The sequence below is a fragment of the Lepidochelys kempii genome, chromosome 1, assembly GCF_965140285.1.
Source record: "Lepidochelys kempii isolate rLepKem1 chromosome 1, rLepKem1.hap1, whole genome shotgun sequence".
NCBI classification, from domain to species: domain Eukaryota; kingdom Metazoa; phylum Chordata; order Testudines; family Cheloniidae; genus Lepidochelys; species Lepidochelys kempii.
The window spans coordinates 207,832,968-207,850,753 of record NC_136380.1 but is presented as its reverse complement, the minus strand read 5'-3'; the positions used below and the strand labels follow the sequence as shown (position 1 = coordinate 207,850,753).

Sequence of the window (17,786 nt, the reverse complement as noted above, 5' to 3'; positions counted from 1 at the left end):
ACTCTACCCCTTTCCTTCCCTGGGGCTCACTGTCCTCCGTCCGTGCAGACCCAGCGAGGATTCCAGTCACAGGGCTCTCTCCGCTTGCTGCAGAGGCTGAGCAGGGGCACATTCCGTACCAGCGTGTAGATGTCTTTGGCTTCCAGCGAATGGCGGTGGAGAATGTCTCTGCGAAACACGATCAGCAGGAAGAGGAAGCCCAGCAGCACGTGGCCCACGTTGCTCAGGACATTGTTGAAAGCGCTGCGGGGAAGAGGAGTCCCCCCGAGAGAGAGTTAAGGGATTTGTGGGGCGAGAATACATATTTTTAAACATCCCAGAGGACATCTTCCCACACCCAAGGTGATCCACCCTGGCAGTAAATCCATTGATATTAATGCCAGAAACGCCCATTTGTGATCCCCTGGTCTGCTCCCCTGCACGACGCAGGCCACAGAACATCATCCAAATTAAACTAAGCTAAGGGTAAAGGTTTAGTTCTGCAGGGCAAAGGCTCCCGCCCCACAGCAGTCAAAGGATTCGGCAGAGCTCTACAAATGGGTTGATTTTACATACTGAATATGCAGCAACACCCAGGTACAGTAGATTCAGCCTGGCTCAGTGCTGGACTCCTAACCCTCAGAGCACTTCTGCACTGCTATTTGAAATGGATCATTTCTCTGGATGAAAGGTTTGACCTGGACTCCTTTGTACAGTCGCTGCTCACATGCGTGTATGTGAAAAGGTCTGAAAAATGAACTTAGCTGTGATTTGGTGGGTTTGCCTTGGTGCCCCACCCTACATTTTCCCTGGGTCTATCTCTCAGACAACTCAGTGGAAAGCCACCCCAGCAACTGCACAGAGGGGCTCCAGTCCCATCCCTGAACGTATGGTGACCTCACACTGACTTTATAAGCTTGGCAGGTACAAAACCTTGCCTTCCCTGACCCCCTCTGAAGGGGTATTAAAGAATGGCAATGCCCTTCCAGCATGCACCACCAAGAGGATGAATCTTAAGTCCAAGTGAGCCAGCCGGTGAATGGATACAAAGGGTTCACTCACCTCAGGACCCCCAGAGGATGAGCACAGAGGAAGTTATAGTAGCAGATATCCTGGTTACCAGTGACGTTCACCACCTGCAGAGTGGAAGGAGAACTGGTGTTAGAGCTGGGGTGAAGTGCAGTGTGCACAAGCTGAGGAGGAGGGCAAAGTGAACCCGATCAGCATAGAATTAGCATTTCACAGCAGCATCCAACCACCACTGGCTGCAACCTAGCCTAGTGTTGTGGCCAGAAAACTGCTGTCACAATCCACTCTCAGTTAACAGACACATGTCATGGACTGAGTGTCCCTGTCACATTGAAGCCTTGAGATAGAATTCAAGGCACTTACAACACACACACACAGGCCTGGCTCTTGAAAACCCCTCTTGTCCTGCCGGACGTGTGTCTTCTTTTAAAGAAACACAGCATGAATTTTAAAGAGCCAGGGCTGTAACACAGACGTGTCTGCACCTTTCTGACCACAGGAGGGAGCTGCCCAAGGGTTTCCATCCCTTACTAGCCCAGCTTCAGCTGCCAGCCCATGCATCAGACAGGGCCTCAGGGGCCGTCTGCTGAATCCACGCTTCCAGTCTATAGCATTTACTTTCCTTTATTGTTTTTAATTTGCCTGGTTTACGTACTCTGGGCCATATGGCAGGTAAGTTTGGACACAGGTACGGCTGTGTTCTGGATCCAGACAACAGTGTCTCAAAAATATACTTGGGGGAGCAAACCAGGACTGCTTTGCCCAATCACTGGAACAAAGAAATGGATCAGCCTCAAGACCAAGGCTCACAGATGCACAAGAGATGGAGCTTTCTCAGTGACTGGCCAACGAAGGTGGAACTGGCTCCTGGAAGATGTCAGGATGGTGACAATGAACCTCAGTGCAAAACACACTTTTCTCACCAATTCCACAATACCACAGAGAGAGAGAGAGAATGAGAATGGGCAGCAGGTATAATAGGCCAGAGGAGGCTAAGTCTCCCCTAAACCAAGCCCTGGCCCCACCCACACTCCACCAAGCCACCGGGAGCTCAGCTCCGGCTGGAGGCCAGCAGGCAGCTGGGGCCAGCAGGTGACGCAGTGCTGGGGCTGGCTGGCGGCTCCTCTTGCCACCAGGAGGGAGGGGCGGGGCTGGGCAGGGCGGCGGCTTGGGGCTCCAGCAGATGGGGTGTAGGGGCGGGACTGTGGGGCTAGACTCCTCAAAAGGGGAGGCTCACGTGCTGCCCATGAGAGAGAGAGCGCGAGAGAGAAAGAGCGTGCGCGCATGAGCACACGAGAACACAGAGGAACAGGGAGAGAGAGACACAGATCTGTGTGGGCACTTCATAGCATTGGGAGGCACTCAAATGTGGTGAGGGCCAGCTAAGATAATACAGTGCCTAAGTAAGGACTGATACAAAACAGGATTTGGCCCATAACAGGGATCCCCGTCCCCTTCAAAACCAACCAACCAACCAGAGGTTCATGTTGGTGGGGCTGGAAGACTGGCTGAGTTCACCATTTGCAATGCTGACACCTGAATGTGGCATTTCAGGTGCCCCGCCAGGAGATGAATGTTCTGCCAGGAGCTCGTAGTGGATTTGAACTGGCTAGATGCAGGAAGCACCATGGGGGTCGCAAATGACAGCAGTTAGAAGCATTCAGCCCATACTCCAGACTGTGCTTGATTCTGGGGTTACTTGCATTGCCGAACCTCAGAGAGCATTAGGGGAAGAACAGCAGAGGGCCAAGCCCAGGGCAACGCCAGGGAGCACTCACCGTTTGGTATGTGATGACCAGCTGGATCACAGGCAGTGCATAGAACACAGCGATTGTGGTAATGTTCCTGCAGAGGGGGAGAGCGCGGCAGTTACCACAGTAACGCAGCCATCCACGTGCACGAAAACAGAGTCTGGGCTCTACTTATGGGTTTGCCACCCAGTTTCCCCCAGCCACTCACTGTCTCTTTCCCTTTTAGGGACGTGTGGTATCTGGTGGGGAGAGCAGTGGACTGGGAGTCAGAACTCCTGGGTTCTTTCCCCAGATCTACCCCTGGCTTGCTGTGTACCCCCCATATGTAAAATGGGGATAACAATACACCTACCTCCCAGAGGAGCAGGAGGAATAACAGAGATTCCCGGGTGTAAGGCAATGGAGGGAGCCAAAGCTGTCACACTGTTATTTTCCACAGAGGCATGTAGGCAATTGGTTTCTCTGTACCCCTTTAAAGCATTCAGGATGAAGACCCACAGTGCTCACTGAGATAGTGCCTGACCTCATGGTCCATATTCTCCCAGGGCTCTTAACCAGCCCCTTCCCCCAACCCTGCAGCTGTTCCTGGAGCTAAGGCATAACTCACCGACAGAAAGAAGTGTTTCATACCACCCCTCTCAACATCAAAGTGTGCACCACAGCCAAGAGTCACACTGTCCTCTCACCAAGCCAGCTCCTCTACTGCTGTTCAACTATATATATCCATTTCAGGTCTTAGGGCGGGCATAAATGGCCACTGGCAGAAGATTAGGTATGTGGAGCTGCAGGGTCTGGGCCACAGTCACTTATTCCCCCAGCAAATACTTATGCTAGTAGGTGAAATTTAGTGTGATGCAATGAAGCAAAGATGAACGGTCCCATACGCAGCATGAATGTGTTCAGCAGTCCATGCATACAAATGGTCACAAGCCCTTGTGTTCACTCCTACATACATGTGCACATGCCCACGCGCACCACACACTCCAAATGTGTATATATACGTCCGAGCGACCAGTACTATAGCTGGAAGCTTAGAGTTGTTCCTAAAAAGTATGTGTGTGCCTCTAAGTGGGCCCCAAATGAGGGATCCGGGAACTCAATTTGAGGGCCCACATCTGAAGATTGGGCCCAGATTTAGGGACCGGAGCTCATCTGTCTGTCCTCTACTTACCAGAAATAAATTTTGTACTTTTTGCTGACAATTCTCCGATCCTTCCTGGACAAGTCTGACAGATAGAGGAACATCTGCAATATAACACAATACAGGGGAGAGAAAAGGAGAATTCATGAAGGAGAAGGAAACCTTTAGAAAGCTTGAATGCATTTTGATGATCCAAGTGGATGGGTAAAGCTTGTCCTTTCCCTACAGTAACTCTTGCAATTCTCTGTGGAAGAAAGCCCAGAAGAGCCCCAAATAAAAGTCCAAAAGTTCTCTCTGGAATGAAGATGACAAAACAAAGAACTTTAAAAATTGTTATTAGTAGAATTACTTTCCAGTAAGACACCATTCAAACCAAGTTCTGTATGGAGACAGATCATGGGTCAATTTGTCCCTGCTGTAATAATGGATGTACTCACAGAGTTGCCCCAGAGATTAATTTGACCAATCGTAAATACTGGGGACAAGAAGAGAAGGCAGCTTCTAAGAGATGGTACACAGGTTCTTGATCCAAGATATCAGTCACTTGGTTCCTTGTCTTTTCTGCATCCCCTGCTGTTGTTCCCCATCCCCATTCTCTAGGGCTATGGCTCTCCTAAGGTCTCAGTATCCACCACCAGCTGCTTGCTTTCTTCCACCATTACTTCAGCCCCTTCATTTGTTTTCCAACCTTCTAGGTTGCACCATCCTCCACCAAAGCAGCATCTCTCCAGTTTCCTAAACAATGCTGTTCATTTTAGCCTTTAATAGCACTGGTTTCCTATCAGTGCTCTGGGAAAACTTTCTGGGCATTGGAGGATTATTAAATACATTAATCAGATGAAGGCCATTAATCTGCCCTCGAAAGAGCAGAGTTAAAAGGAGAGATGGTGACCAGCAATAATAGCTGGAATCACAGAGCTGACCCCACCACACAGTGCTTAGCACAAGGATGCAGCACCAGGCATACCTTGGTGCGGATGACATTCTTATCGCTTTCAATTTCGGGCATGGTGTCAAAATCGCTCTCCTCCTCCACAGAGCTGTCTGTGTCGGAACCATGTGGGGGCCCACGCTCCGGGGACGATAACTGCCGGCCGCCACTGGAGCTTGACTCATCTGGAAATGAGGAAGGAAGGGTTCATGGTAAAGGGTAAATCCCTCTGTACAAAGAAACAAGGGAGCATTCACCATACCAGGAGCTTCTGATGGCAGAACGCAGCATACACAAACCAAGGAATAGGTTGGTAGATGGTTGTTGCCCTATCTGGGAATTCCCACAAAAATCTGATCTAGGATACAGAAATACTCAGCACTTCACACTCATAGTCCACCCCTCTGCTCTTCCTAGCATTTTCTCCACTCTCTCTCTCTTAGATTTCCATAATGTTTACTACCTCTAACTAGCCGGGCTCCTGTGAGATCACGAATGTGAGATGTACTAGCCAGTAAAGGCTGCAGCATTCTGTCTGGTGTTAGCAGCGGCCTCTGAGTACTGCCCTGCAGATAGAGTTTGTATGTCAAGCTTTTCTAAAAGAAGTTTTAAAACAAAAGAGAGAAGAAAATAAAATCCTCCAACGAGGAGAGAGAGTCAGACCCCGGCCCCCATGTGTTTCTTGAAGCAGATGGGAACATGAATGGTCCCATGAACAGCATCACCAGCTTGGGGACCAGCTGGACTTGCCTGTATCTTGTGTTGTGTTTGCCCAGGTTGTGTACCAGCTCTTTGCCCATGTAGGCTCAGGGCAGCAATGTGGATCAAGCATACAGATTGTGGTGGTTGAAGAGGCAGGGGAGAGTGACATCAGCTCGCTCATTTGTTTGAGAGTCTTAAGGGGCCCTTCTAAATTTTCCAGATATTCTTAAAGACAGAAAAAAAAAACCTGCTTGAGCAGGGAGTCTTTCATGATGGATCTGGAGTTAGATCTGGGTCAGAATATATCCCAGAAGAAAGCCCTGACTCTACTCCACTTCCCAAACCCTCATGTTATTCCCTGCACTGGATAAGCACCTGGTTCTGACTTTCTTTCCCACCAGATATCACAGACCTGCCGGCTGGAATCTGGGTACCATTTTCAGGGCTAGAGTGTGTTCTTAGTGCAGGAATGAACCGGGGTAGCAATCACATTAAGCACCCGGAGCAGGAATTAAAAATTCCACACTGCTGCGTGAAAAACAGAGCCATTCTCTTCCCCAACATCGGTTCAAAACCCTCAGGCTTCTAGGTCCCCTGGACCTGATCTACACCACCATGCAGGAGACCCAGGCCCCTGTGTCTTGATCCCAGAGCTGCAGAGCCTGGGCGTTCTCGGAGAGGGCAGCATTGCATTTGGTGAGCACTCTCCCCTCCAGGGCAACATGGGCAGGCTCAGCAGGAAGGAACTCACAGCCCAGCCCCTTGTGGCCTTGATGGTGCCAAAAATACAGGGAAAACAACCCTTGGGGAAGAGGAGCTGCCTAAAGCCATGGACTGCCCCACCACCACCCCCCGCAGCCCACTCATTGCTCTGTGCACCTCCCCTTCCCCACAAGCAGTGGGGTTATGTCTCTGGATTTGCAGGCAGCCAGTGGGACAGAGACTCCTCTGCAGACAATAAGACATCTTGGGGCCATGGCAGAGGTGGAGGCCTTCTACCAGACTGGCTCCTTCCCCCAGAAGCAGCTGTCCAGGCAGCCCAGATGCCAGGAGGTGCCAGATGCTCAGGTTCCCAAGCGTTCCGTACCGATAGCTCCGTAGCTGCTTCCCTCGGGGGTGCCAGTCGTGATGGGATGTGAGGTAGCCATAGTCCCGGATCCTGCAACGGATACAAACAAAGAGCCTTTGATCTGCTCAGACCCCATTTTAAAAAGAGAGAGAGACTTGGTAGAGGAGGCTCCCCAGTGTGAAGAGGAGCTCCAAACCCACCCTACATCCCTGTCCTGTTTACTGTAAAGCACAGGCCTCCTTCCCTGCCCACAGGACACATGACAAACCATAGCCCCCTTCTATCCCCCTGCCCTCCGCAGAGGGGGCATCATAAACCACAAACCCCTGCCCTTCATTCCACTCAGCCCCAGTCAGAAGTGCGGCAAAGCCCAGGCCCCTCCCCTGTTCCCTCCATATTCCAGCATTGCCAACTCCTGCAATTTTTGTACGAGTCTTATGAGATTTGGGGTGTTCTCAGTGGCAATCATGAATTTCTGCCTTCAGTCTCACAATGTTTTGCCCTCACCTAAAATGGCAGCTAATTCCCATGACTATCACGGGAAAAGCCACACATGCCCTCAGCCCTCCATGTTCTTTTAGCCCCGTTAGGTGAAAGCAAGGCTGCTCCCACCAAAGATGGTAATGGTCTCCCATCATTAGCACTGGGACAGCTTCCTAAGACTCAGAATCCACCCACACACACTGAGTTGAGGCAGGAGGAGCTGCCCTTCAAATAACAGCCTCATCTGACTTTGCTCTCCCGGTCTTCCTGAAACACATTATCAAAGCTGTCCAGCAAGCAAAGGGAGGGATGACCCAAGACTGCCAGTATTAGCAAGAGACAGAGGAAAACTTAAGCAAGAAAATCTGTGAGGCTCTAAATCATGAAGGAAGGAGCAGTGACAAGTACAAGCCTAGATTGTGAACTTTTTTCGCCCCTCACTCATCTCTTTTGGATAATGCGTTGAGGGCATCACATTATGCAGCTGAAATGACCCAATGAAGCCACACATGGGCTGCAGCACCAATTTACACACAGCAAAGTCAAACTGAACGAGTCCAGTCAGTCAGTCACACCCATTCTTTGGACAACCAGTGTGCAAAGCTGATACATTTTATCCTAATGCAGAGTCACTGGGTTCTCTCCAGATACCTTTGCTAGATTTACAGGCACACGGCCTGTCTTCAGGTTGATAGGGGCGGCAAGGGGCTATTGCGCCTTGTACTGGCAAGTCTAGGTGCTGGATGTCTTCTTGAAAGCCTAGCTAGGTTTTTCTATCATAGTATATGAGGGCCTGAAACATGTCCTACAGTCATAGAGTTTAAGGCCAGGAGGAAGCATGACCACCAGATAATGTAGTGTGACCTGTATGCCACAGGCCACCGACACCACCCAGCTCCCACCCACTAAACCCAACACCTGAAATGAGACCAAAGTACCACAGAAGACTAGACTACTATGGGCCACAGGCAGAGAATAGGAGGGACCGAGGTGCACCATCACCTGAGGTGCCTGCAATGGCAGGGAAATGATCAAATGAGATATACCCAGACAACCTGGCAAGTGACCCACCTACACAGTGCAGGGGAAGGCAAAAATGTCCCTGCCAATCTGACCTGGGGGGAAATTCCATCCCGACCCCACCTAGGGGACCAGTAAGACTCTGAGCATGTGAGCAAGAAGCAGCCAGCCCAGCCCCTGAGAGAGATATAATGCTTGGTGCCACCTCAGGGCATTGACCCATCTCCAGTCGTGGCCACCCCTAAGGCTTCAGCGGAAGAAGACTAAAAAAGCATGTTCACTTCTGGCTACTTGTTTCCATGATTTCTAACGGTGACGGACAGAGAGAGCCAGGTCCTCCCAAGCTCTACACCATCAAAAGCTCTCCCTTTGTCTGAACCCAGTTCATTACTCTCCACTGACACACTAACTTTTGTCCATTAAGCTGTGTCTGGGAGCTGGCACGTTGCCATTTTCTCCTTTATTTTCTTATTGCTAAGGGAACATTGTCCAGCTTGGATGAATTTCTGGAATGGTCCATGCAGTGCAGACAGCATGTGCAAGACAGAATACTGCACAGTGTACATCTGTGTAGGGGTGCGTATGCATAGGCACAAGAAACCCTTCCGCTCCATGACACTTGACTGGTGCGACAAGTTATTGTAATAGCATGATTGCCAGAGTGTTAAACAGGCTGCTACAGTATTTGTCACAGGTAGGTAGGATTCGGTCCAGGATATGGCCAGGCACTGCATTTGGGGGTTGATCCCCTGTCCAGGGGCGGCGAGTTATATACACTCGTGGTGCCCGGGCTCCAGGAATATTCAGGGCCCGGGGGCCCAGCTCCACAAATGTTTGGGGCCGGGTCTCTCCCCCAGCCCCACCTGCCACCCCCCCTGCACCTCCCCCGAGTGTCCCCCGGCCCCCACTTGCTGCCCCTGCTCACCTCCCCACCCCTGCTCTGCCGGCTCCCCGCATCAACTGCTGCTGCAGGGTCCTAATGACCCCCATTCACTAATGGCAGGGCAGGCTGACCTTACCCTGCCCTTCCGCCCTAGCCCTGAGCCTCTCCAATGCCCCAAACCCCTCATCCCCCCACACCCTAATTCTCTGTCCTAGCCCTGAGCCCCCTCCCACACCCCAAACCTCTCATCCTCAGCCCCACAGCCCTACCCCTGCACCCCCTCCCAGAGCCTGCACCCCCTCCTGCCCCCAAACTCCCTCCCAGAGCCTGAACCCCTCACCCCCTCCTACACCCCCACCCCAGCCCAGAGCCTGCACTACTCACTGCCTCCTGCACCCTCACCCCCTGCCCCAGCCCAGAGCCTGCACCCAAACTCCCTCCCAGAGCCTGAACCCTGTACCCCTCCTGCACCCTAATCCCCAGCCCAGGGCCTGCACCCCAGACCTCCTCCCCCCACCCAAACTCCCTCCGAGAGCCTTAGGCAGGTGGGGGGCGGGTTCTGGGCACCACCAAATTTTCTACAAACCTGCCACCCCTGCCCCTGTCCATTCCTGATCTGCCACCTAGTGAGATATCTGTGCTTTCTCCACAGATGGGAACAGTTTGTCTTCATCGCTTTTTGAGCGGACATCTTTTGCGGTTCCTGATTGCTTGAGGAAGTATCTTTCTTGCACTCCCTCTTATCTGGGGCACTGAGACAGAGGCACTTTCCACTCCAGCCTCTCCTCAGTCACACGGGGTCACTCCTCTCTAAGTTTAGACTGTGCTTTGAGCTTCCCACTTTCCATGTCTAGTTGATGAAAACTGATACTGAGTGTACAAGGTAGCGAGTCTTTGTGAGAGTGGGATAGAGTGGGGCACCTCCAGGCAGGAGAGAGATAAGCAGACAGCGCTGCTGTAAATTCACCCACCTATTTCAGCCCCACTTCCTGGAGGCGATGTGAGTCAGTTCTGGAGATGCCAGTTTGCTCTTTGGGGAAGTGTTTGCTTTGTTGGGTGTGGTGCACTTTGTGACAGGATAGAGCAACTGGTTCCTCCAGCTCTCTTCTCCCTCAACAAAGTCTGAGAGGGAGGAGGGGCCCAAGGATAAAGCCCAGCTCAGAAGGAAGGCAATGTAGAACACAAGGGAAAGGGGAACAAGGACACAGACAGTGTAGCAGGATATTCAAGAGATGGGGAGGAGAGAGGGGTGACAGGAGAGACAAGTAGTGTGAACAGGGACACATGGCATTCTCAGGAGGGGAGATGGATGGGCAAGGGCTATTCCAGAGGGAGGGAGAGAAAGAGGAGTAGGTGTATTCTGAATTGCAAGAGACAGGAGCAGGCAAAAGAGAATCATGGGAAATTCCAAGGGGTGGAGGCAACTGAGAGCAGGTCAGGAGGGGCTGGGTATTCTGAATGACAGGGGGCCAGAGTGGGGAACTGGATATTACAAGGGGAGCTGAGTGGGGTCAGGGCATTCCAGACGGAGGGAGGGAGGGGTAGGAATACTTAACATTTATTTAGCATTTTAAAGTGTTCACAGCCCTGAGAGGCACAAGGGAACCTAGATGGGGAAATGCACAGAGGGCTGAAGCGACTTGCCTGAAGCCGCGCAGTGAGTCAGTTGAAGAGCCAGGCTGAGAACTTGGGACCTCCAGCCTCCCACTCCTGTGTTCATTCCTCTAGACTATGCTGCAGAGGGGAGCAACATGGGGGAAAGGGGAGCAGAAAAGGGGTGTGGGGAGGCTGAGCAGGGGTAGGGGAGTGGCAATGGGAGAGGGGCAGGTAGTGCTGGGCATTTGAGGTGAGGTGAAGTGGAGTAACAGGAGGGGCAAGTCATCCAGGGTGGAGGAGAAAACCTATGGATGAGAGAACAGAAAAAGGCAGTTCCCATAATAGGGGAGAGAGAGAGCGCACGAGCGCACACGCGCACCAAATGGCTGAGGGCACGTCTGATCGCAGTCTTTTATCCAGCTGATCCTCTCTCCCAGGGAGCCCAGTCTCAAACCTCCACCTTTAGGCTAAGGGCAGCTTCTGTAGCCCATGGTCTTGCTGGAAACATCCGGAGCAGCATTGGTCTTTCCTCTCCTGTACAAAGGCGGTTGTGCATCAGATGCTCTGAGCATCTCCGTCCTCTGGAACAGATAATCGGTCTCCAGAAATCTGGCTCCAGCACAGGGAGCACAAGGAAATACTGCCCCAGGCTTCACCTTCTTGGAAGATGCCCCTTTACCCTGCTGAGGTCGTGGCTTCTTGTGCTCAGAAAAAGTTCCCTTCTGCAACCATCTGGATATCCCCTCCCAGGCCCTAGAAAGATTCCATTCTGCCTCCCTGAATTCCACCTGGATATGGGCACTTTTATTTTCGACTCCTGGTTCTAGTGACTTATAATGAGCACCCCCGTATGTTCTACCATATTGCAGCAGAAGCTACCCCCGCCACAGAACTGAGCTTTAGAACCCAAGTTCTCATTTACCACATTATATTGCCCGCCCTCGTGGTTGTGAAGAGAAAACCTTCCAAACAGGACCAGAGTTAAAACGATGCCGCATGCAGTCAGCCATCAGCCTGAACTGTTAGCTCTGAGAAGTGAATTGCCCCCATTCATCTAAACTGAATAATTAACTCAAATCCCTAATAATGCCAATTTACATTGTTGCTTACTATTTCATTCTAGTATAAAAACTTCCAGTTACATGACTGTGCTTAGCCAGTGGTAAATATTAGAGCAGGGGAAAGTGGGGTAGCTGGTTGCTGGGGTGGGAAGCTAGGTATTCAAGCTCCTCCCACTGTCAAAATGTAATTCTTTCCCCTCCTAGGGGTGCAGATGAATGGAAGAAGATGCATTCTCCCCTATGACTAACGCTTCAACTTCCTCCTAGGCACTAAACATTCAGACATAGCCTCCCATACCTCTCCAGGAACCAGAAACCCCAACTGCCCCCTATGCTAGAGCGACCAGACCTCCCAATATTAGGGGCTTTGTCTTATATACACAACTATACCCCCCCCCCATAAAAAGGGTACCGATTTTGCACACCTGCTACCTGGTCACCCTACCCTACCCTACACTCACCTGCCAAAACCACCATCTTCCCCTAATGACCTCTACGATGCAATCATGCTTTGACAACATACAAATCTGGAGCATGTTGAAATGTGGGTGCCATGTAAAGTAAACAAGACGTAATAGACGTGCTAACTGAATGAGTCATTTGCTCCTTGAGCTCTATAAACCCGACCTTTTAAAAAAAATTTGACCCAAAGTTTAGATTGGGCAGGGCACATTTCAGTCCAAAAGAAACATTCCTGAGGCTAGTATGAGCAACTGAATACACTTGTTTAGAAAGGAACAGGTGACTCAGCCAGGGAGTTATGAATGTTAATCTGCATTTTGTGCATTTTAATAATCCAAATCTGTAACACACAAATCAATAGAGCTCCTGCCGACTCTAGCTTCCTTTGCTTAAAATGGGTCCGCCTCACAAGACCATCAAACAGCATTAAGTGCCCCACCCCTCCCCCGGCATCAGCCCCAGGGACGGAATGCCCTTTGTGTGTCTCATGAGAAATCAACTTCCCTTGAACTGGTTCGTCCAGAGCACGGTTATATAGCTCAATAGGGGAACTCCAGCACTAAAACGCACAATTAAAAAAAAGATCCTGGGGTGAGTGGACAAGGAGAGGTTTGAAATGCACTGAAGGTAGCAGGGAAAAGCTTCTCTTTTGCATGGGCAGAGGGCGTCGCGGCATCCCCTACCCCTTGACACTGTAGCATAGTTTGTGAGAGGCTTACCATCCTCAGGACTATGTCGCCCAGCTGACGTCTTCCTCTGAATCCTGAAAACAAGCACAGACGGTACTCCTGAAAACTCAACAAACCCTCCAGATTTCTGCCACTAGGCCAGTCTTTGCAGTATCATCTCAAAAGCAAGACCGCAGCGCTGCATAATGCTTTGGAAAACAAATAACTGTTCAGGGCTGGGGAATGCAAACCCCAGGGTCCTGCTATCTAGATCTCCACTTCCAGCAATGCCTAATCAGACAGATCCAATCAAGAAAAGGCTTCACTTTCCTCTGACGCATCAGCTACTGGCCACAGTCAGAGGCATGACCAGTGATGCGATCTAATATGGCACACCCTACCCTCGGTCCTGTGTACTGGGAAAAGCCACCTATCTGCTTTCCACAGCCCAGCTTCCCACACTCTGGAACCCACATGGCTTGGAAGGGATCTGAATCAGTGCAGTACACAGGAGGTAGGGTTCATGGAAGTTACTGGACAGGATCCAGAGAGCTCATCCTGTTTTCTGGCAGTGGCCAGCATCTGGAACTTGAGAGGCAGGTATAACCAACCCCAATGCACCTGGCCAATTGTGCAATGTTTGGCATGGGGCGGGGAGAAAGATTCCTCCTTGCTGAGCTCTTTATGTCCTGGAACAGAAGAAATGCTTCGCTTGAATCACTGCCCAAGCCGGCAGCTTGTGTAACTGCTGACACACCAGGGTTCCTTGTCCAGCACCACTTTACAATCATGCCCCGTGCTGCTGGGGCAACTGGCACAAGGAGTCTCACTGCTGGGAGCTCTTGTAGGGAGCAACACCCTCTTGGCTGCCTCACTCGCCCCTGAGGGCTGCAGGGGCTGGCAGGGATGAGAGTACATGCCAGCCACTCCAAAGAGATGTAGCCCACAGCTTCTGATCCCACTGCCAGCAAGCAGCAGAAAAAGGGGAGGAAAAAGCCATCGTTGGGTTGGCTGAGGAGGGCTGCAGGAAGCTTCGGCCTTTCTCCAACCTGCAGCAGGAGGAAGCATCTGGTGCCATCTCAAAGGCAGGGCCTCTCCCCTCAGTGCAGGGCAAGAGCTCAGGGGAGTGGGGAATCAAGGCATTGCTGAGCTGTGAGCGGGGCTTGGCCTGGCAATTTAATGGGTTCCTTGCCTCTCTGGTGCCCTGGAGGCCTCTGCTCTGTCCTGGTTATGTCGCGTTTCTTCTTTGCCCCACAAGAGAGTGCAGGCAGAGTAAGTACCAACCCACACACATGCAGCAGATGCTTGGTGTCTCTCTAGTGCCCTGGCACTTGCCTTCCTCTCTACGGGCTGGGGCACAGGGTGCCAAACGCCCCCCCCCCCATTCCTCTCTCACAGAAGGGCCCACTGGGTGGCCAGGAACTCCCTTAGCCCGCTGGGCTCGGATGCCTGGCTCACTGCAGGGTGGGGCATTTCAGCCGAGAAAGAAAAAGCCACAGGCATAGCCTGAACGTAGTCATTGTCCAACTGCTTCACCCACCTGACGTAGTGCACAAAGGCGACAATCAGAGAGCCCAGGTAGAAGGAGAGGAAGCTCAGGAAGCTGAAGAGCATGGCTTGCACGTAGTCAGACTCTGGGGAAGGAGGAACGGGAGGATGGTCAGCTTATGGGAAAACAGTCCCCTCGCAGCTAGCATCCCTGCCCTGCTCACTACAGCACCTCCTGCTGGTAGAGACTGTGACTGAAATAGCTGGGGGGGGGTCTCCCAGTGCCAGTGCCCCAGACTGCATGAACTCCAGTCATTGCAAGTGCCACCATCCCCCTCCTAGACGGCATTTCTTCCCTGCCGGAAAAGGCTGGCGCTGGAACAGTCCCTCAGCAGACACCCCTATACCAGTCCTTGCTGTGCCTCCTGCTGGGACTGAATTAGCTGGGAGCTTCCACACAGAGTGCCCCGTACTATTCCCTACCACACCTCCTGGTAAGAGAAGCCCAGAGTGGAGCACCTTGGAGCTCCCCAGCAATACTGGACCATAGCTCAGAGAGACATTAACCTTTAATAGAGGGTACAATGGTCACTTGAAGGCTCTTCGTTCGTTGTAGGTTCCAGGTGTGGTTGCCCTTTCCTGTAAGAAGCAAGGTGCACTGGATCAGAAACACATTATTTAACACTGCTGGGACTCGTTCACCTGAGAAGTAGCCCGGACCCAGCACTGTTCTTGGATGTACCCATTTCCATTTGCATGAGGCTAGAATCCTGGCACAACCGTATGGTGAACAGCCACATGTCACCATTTGTGGTGAAGCCACAGGCATGGCTGGGAAAGTCTTCCCACGGCTCTTGCTCGATCCTACATCTTGACGCTAGAAACCTGTGATGCTTCAGGTGGCTGAGCCCAAAGTGTATTTCATCACCCCCACCCCGTAAACTATGGGATTTCGCTCGCAGTCTGCGATCGGTCCACAAAGCTGCCTGTGGAGCGCACGAGGAGACGTTGACACCCGTGGAGAGGCGATCAAGGGGGCTCCCTTGTTAAAGATCTCACGCTGCAAGACTTGTGCTGAATCCTTAGACAAACTTCTCCTGCCTCCCTCCAGAACGGTTGTGCAGAATGCTGGGGGGGAGGGCTGTTACAGTTGTGGGTGTGTAAATGTGTCAAATGCTTCATGATGGACAGAGCTGTGCAAACCAGAAAATACTGCAGGGAGTCGCACACCATGCTCCAGGTGGGAGAAAGCCTGGTGAACCTGAGCAGCCCATTGATGACAGTCGCACTTCTCTCACTGGGAGGAATTTTCACAGTACTTTGAGGATAAAAAAAACAAAACAAAACAAAAAACCACCTCTCCTGTTCTGGGCTGAGCTGTCAATCTCAATGGAGGCAAACGCTTCTCCGCTCGAGTTTTAGCCAGTGTCATCCACTCAAGGGCTGGTTCCTGAGGCTCTCTGGACTGCCACCTGGGTGTTAGACGTATGTCTTTTCTGACTGGGGAAGCTGTAGAGGTGCTATCGGTAGATTATTACTGATTTCCTAAGGGGAATTTTATTACAAACCTGGACTGCTCTTAGAGGGCTAGGTAGCAGCTGCAGCAAAGATCATATTCTCCCACCAGTGCCAGCTACCTTAGTACACAGATCTGTGCCTCAATACTAGACTGTTGCAGCACAATCTACATCTGACAACTTTCGGCAAGACCATTTGGAATCTGAAGCAAGTGCAGATTTCCATTGAATCTTGCTGAGAGCACATTACCCCAGTGCTCCATAATCTGCACTGGGAGGTTGCTTTCCGGCTGGTCCACCAGAGCCTGCACTTGTTAACCTGCCAGGCGCATTACAAAGCTCATGGGGTGGTTGTTGGGTGTTGTTTTCTTCCAGGCATTTGGGGCAGAGATGGGTTGATGGGTGCATGGAATTGGGGATTCGATGCAGAGGTTACACACACTATGGCTGGTTGGCTTTATGCCAGTTTAATAGGTGTCCTGTGGATCTGAAATATTGCACAGGGCTTAGAGCCACGGACAGGAGCTAAGAAAATGAACATAAACCTTCTTCAGGCTACAAGGGGAAGGTAGGAGTGTAACATATTTAAAATACATCTCCCCTTGCCAGGCCTGTCATCACTCCAATCAGCCACACTCTGCGCACCATACACACAGAGTGTATGTCATCTCTCTGTCATATGGTCACCTTGTCCTTCCTCCTCCATGGAACACCTCCTTTCCCTCCCCTCTCCTGCTCCCACAAGGCCTGCCTCTTCTTCTCACCTACATCTTGTCAAATCCATGGCTTACCTCTATTTCCTCCTCCTCCTCTCTGGCAACACCACCTCCTCTCCCTCCCCCTCCCCCACCCTCACTCTTGATTACTTCAACTTTGACATAGAGATCCCTTCCAACCATTAGTCTCCTGGCCTTCATTTGATCTTTGATCCTGGGCTAACTGGCCCTCTGCCCAACAAGTCCTCTCCCTGCATCGTGTCTTCACTAAGCTCCCAGTGTGATTTCTCAGTCATTAAAATATCCTCTCTCTGGCCACCCCATCATTTCACTGAACATTGCAAGCCCCTCTCTCCCATTTCACCACCCATCCTGTTAATTCCCAACCCCGGCTCACATGCAACACCTGGTTCTTCTCTTCCTGTTCCTGGACCATTGAATACCTCTGGAGAAGGACCATGTGGACCATCTCCTCAAGTAAGGAAGATGGCTGTATTGGAGGAGGAGGGGATGAAGTTTTAACCAGCTCTGCTTGATTATCAAGCTGACACTTACTTCTGGATGGCTCACTCATTCAGACCATGGCAGCCCCCTCTTGCTCACAGAATTAACTTTCCAGGTTTTCTTCTCCCTCTCAAAGCTCTGCACAATCCCACCATGGCCTATAACTTCTCTCCTTTTGCATTAGTCTCCCTCACACCTTCTCCTCTCCAGGGTTTTGAGACTGATGTCATTGGTATTCATTTCCTTCTCCACACTCATCTCTGTGCCTTTTTCCACACTCACCCTGTGCATGGAGTTACCACTCTCCTGTCCTGCCAGCCACTATCCTCTCATTATTCAAATCCCCGTAAAAGCCCACTTCTTCCGAGATGCCTGTAAAACGTGCACTTATCATAACTACTGGGTAAAAGCAAGACCTAAATCTTTCCCCTCTAGTTTCCCAGTGCATTTCTATTTCCTCTACTTTTCTCTTCTTCTTGGGGCACACACTGTCCTTAGTTTTGGATCTTCTACGGAGCCGAGCACACTGCTGGCATTGGCCTGCATGGGATGACTATTGCATAGTATCTCTCGAAGGGCTTGCACATGCATTGACAGAGCAATGTAATTTTGGGGGGCAGGGAAGGTTCTATCACCAGCTGAAAAAAATATTTAGGGTTTTTTTTTAAAAAATTTCTACTTTCTTCCATGTCTACAGTGGATCAGCCTAGTAATTACCAATCACAGGAACCACTTCCTTGCTTCCAAACTGTCATCTCAACTCTTGGGGCTGGCCTGATCCTGTGT

General features: G+C 51.2%; 1 protein-coding gene across 6 annotated transcripts in view; it reads right to left on the bottom strand.

Moving 5' to 3' along the window:
• The window catches only part of SIDT1 (SID1 transmembrane family member 1), a 91,935-nt gene that overhangs the window by 17,761 nt on the left and 56,388 nt on the right, over nucleotides 1–17,786 (bottom strand). For all 6 annotated transcript variants that reach the window (XM_073310113.2, XM_073310122.2, XM_073310073.2 and 3 more), the window contains exons 8-16: nucleotides 14,831–14,902; nucleotides 14,316–14,409; nucleotides 12,827–12,870; nucleotides 6,621–6,692; nucleotides 4,868–5,016; nucleotides 3,931–4,004; nucleotides 2,787–2,853; nucleotides 1,042–1,115; nucleotides 120–243 (exon numbers count right to left, since the gene is read on the bottom strand). In XM_073310113.2, the coding sequence (XP_073166214.1) occupies nucleotides 120–243; nucleotides 1,042–1,115; nucleotides 2,787–2,853; nucleotides 3,931–4,004; nucleotides 4,868–5,016; nucleotides 6,621–6,692; nucleotides 12,827–12,870; nucleotides 14,316–14,409; nucleotides 14,831–14,902 (770 nt within the window). The remainder of the gene's footprint in view (nucleotides 1–119; nucleotides 244–1,041; nucleotides 1,116–2,786; nucleotides 2,854–3,930; nucleotides 4,005–4,867; nucleotides 5,017–6,620; nucleotides 6,693–12,826; nucleotides 12,871–14,315; nucleotides 14,410–14,830; nucleotides 14,903–17,786) is intronic.